At 35.5% G+C, this 1,806-nt stretch overlaps 1 protein-coding gene across 1 annotated transcript in view; it reads right to left on the reverse strand.

Annotated features, from left to right (window-relative positions):
- The window catches only part of LOC103472947 (collagen alpha-1(V) chain-like), a 55,842-nt gene that overhangs the window by 18,629 nt on the left and 35,407 nt on the right, over positions 1-1,806 (reverse strand). The window contains exons 12-18 of the mRNA XM_017307377.1: positions 1,791-1,801; positions 1,335-1,421; positions 849-905; positions 646-699; positions 517-570; positions 324-377; positions 123-176 (exon numbers count right to left, since the gene is read on the reverse strand). Coding sequence (XP_017162866.1) covers positions 123-176; positions 324-377; positions 517-570; positions 646-699; positions 849-905; positions 1,335-1,421; positions 1,791-1,801 — 371 coding nt within the window. The remainder of the gene's footprint in view (positions 1-122; positions 177-323; positions 378-516; positions 571-645; positions 700-848; positions 906-1,334; positions 1,422-1,790; positions 1,802-1,806) is intronic.

Genomic DNA, 1,806 nt, shown 5'->3' on the forward strand with positions numbered 1-1,806 from the left:
GATATTCTACAGCTGTTTATAAAATTATAAGCAATAAAAGCTCCAAATAAGACAGTATCAGAACAGAACATTAATGTTAAAATAATGGCAAAAATGTATATTATTACWAAAGTTTAACTTACTCTGTGTCCTTTGTCACCAGGCAAACCAGGAAGGCCATCAAAACCACGATCACCCTGAAACAAGAACAATCATTTTTAGGAAACTCATATTATTTCAAAACATTGGTAAGAAAAAGCTGAGATTATTCTGCTAGTTTTTGGAGTTCTGGAAAATTGTGTTAAACTTGATTAATTATTCCAAATTATTGAGGAAAACTTTACCTTGGTCCCAGTCTCTCCTGGCATTCCCCTAGCACCATCAGCACCAGCACGGCCCTGTTAACAGGATATAGGAAACACTGTTTATGATCTGTAGCTCTGGAGGGTGATACTTGTACAAACACAAATTAAATAGAGTGAAATGGACATGGATAAAATATTTYATATATCTTTAAAAAACTGTAATTTTACTCACTCTTCTTCCAGATTTKCCTGGAGGACCCATCAAACCCTGGGGACCCCTGGGGCCCTAAAAAAAAAATGTCAGTGATGTTTTACATCCATGTACGCTGAACTCACCAGTCTGGTAAAACGACTGATTTACCTGAGRACCATGATCTCCACTCTCGCCTTTCAAACCTGGACTTCCTGGATTTCCCTGAGGAAAAACAAGATCATCAGAGCAAACTTTTTTTAATTCCCCAGGCATTGATGATGGCACAGTTTGATGTAAAAAAATGAACAAAGAGGCTTATGAAAGAACAGATATAAAATGAACAGATCTGTAGCTGGTTGCCGTTAACCCACCAGGGGTCCTGGGCGTCCTGTGAATCCCATCGGTCCAGGCGGTCCCTTCAGAGCCATCTACAGAAAGCAAAAAAATTAAATCTTAATCTCAATAATGACAGTGACATATAGCTATTTATTATGGTTTTGTTTAAGTCAAAGAAATTGTCTTTCTGCAACAATTTTAAATTTTTTCTCCACTGATATTTAATTTTGTCAAAAAAAAAACAAAAACGGTAAATTTGTTACTTAAAACCCCTTATGTACTAGTTTCTTTTGAAAATATTTAGATGTCTTTCCATTTCCTAATTTAATTAGYCATCTCTTTACAGTTGGTGCATTTGAATAATTTAAATAAAAAACCATCTCATGTCAACCAATAAGAAAGWACGTAGCCATAACAGTGACACAGGCAACAATGGACCTAAATGGATAACTGCAAATCATCACTAATTATTAGAAAAACTGTTTGCATTGTGGAAAAATTAAATGAGAATCAGAACTAACCCTGGCCTGAGACAAGATGGCTGCTGCCTGGGCTTCCTGTGCAGAAACAACGGGACCCTTGTCTCCTCCACTCTGTCCAAAGCGGAACTGCAACAAGAAAATAAAAAGYTTGGTTAAAACTGAAAGTCAGATCTGTTTGCTGAACCACCGACAGAAACTACGTAATTATAACACAAAATAAAACAGTGAACATTAACTTTAGCAAAGAGCAGAAAGATTCCCACTGGTGAGAAACTGTTTGAAGCACAAATACAGAATAAATCTAAAGGTTTGTATTTAATTAATTGTTGTTGTGATATCAGAATTAAAAACATCTGTGACCTTCGATAAAGGTAGGCTAAACATGTTAAAAATATACAAAATTATCTCTACTGGGGAGTAGAAACACTGTAGCACCTTAAACATTATTAGAAATAGAAATCAGGTCTAAAGTATTAATGAGTAAAGATATTTTACAGGCAGCATGACTGAA

The sequence above is a fragment of the Poecilia reticulata genome, linkage group LG11 (assembly GCF_000633615.1).
Source record: "Poecilia reticulata strain Guanapo linkage group LG11, Guppy_female_1.0+MT, whole genome shotgun sequence".
Classification (NCBI taxonomy): Eukaryota; Metazoa; Chordata; class Actinopteri; order Cyprinodontiformes; family Poeciliidae; genus Poecilia; species Poecilia reticulata.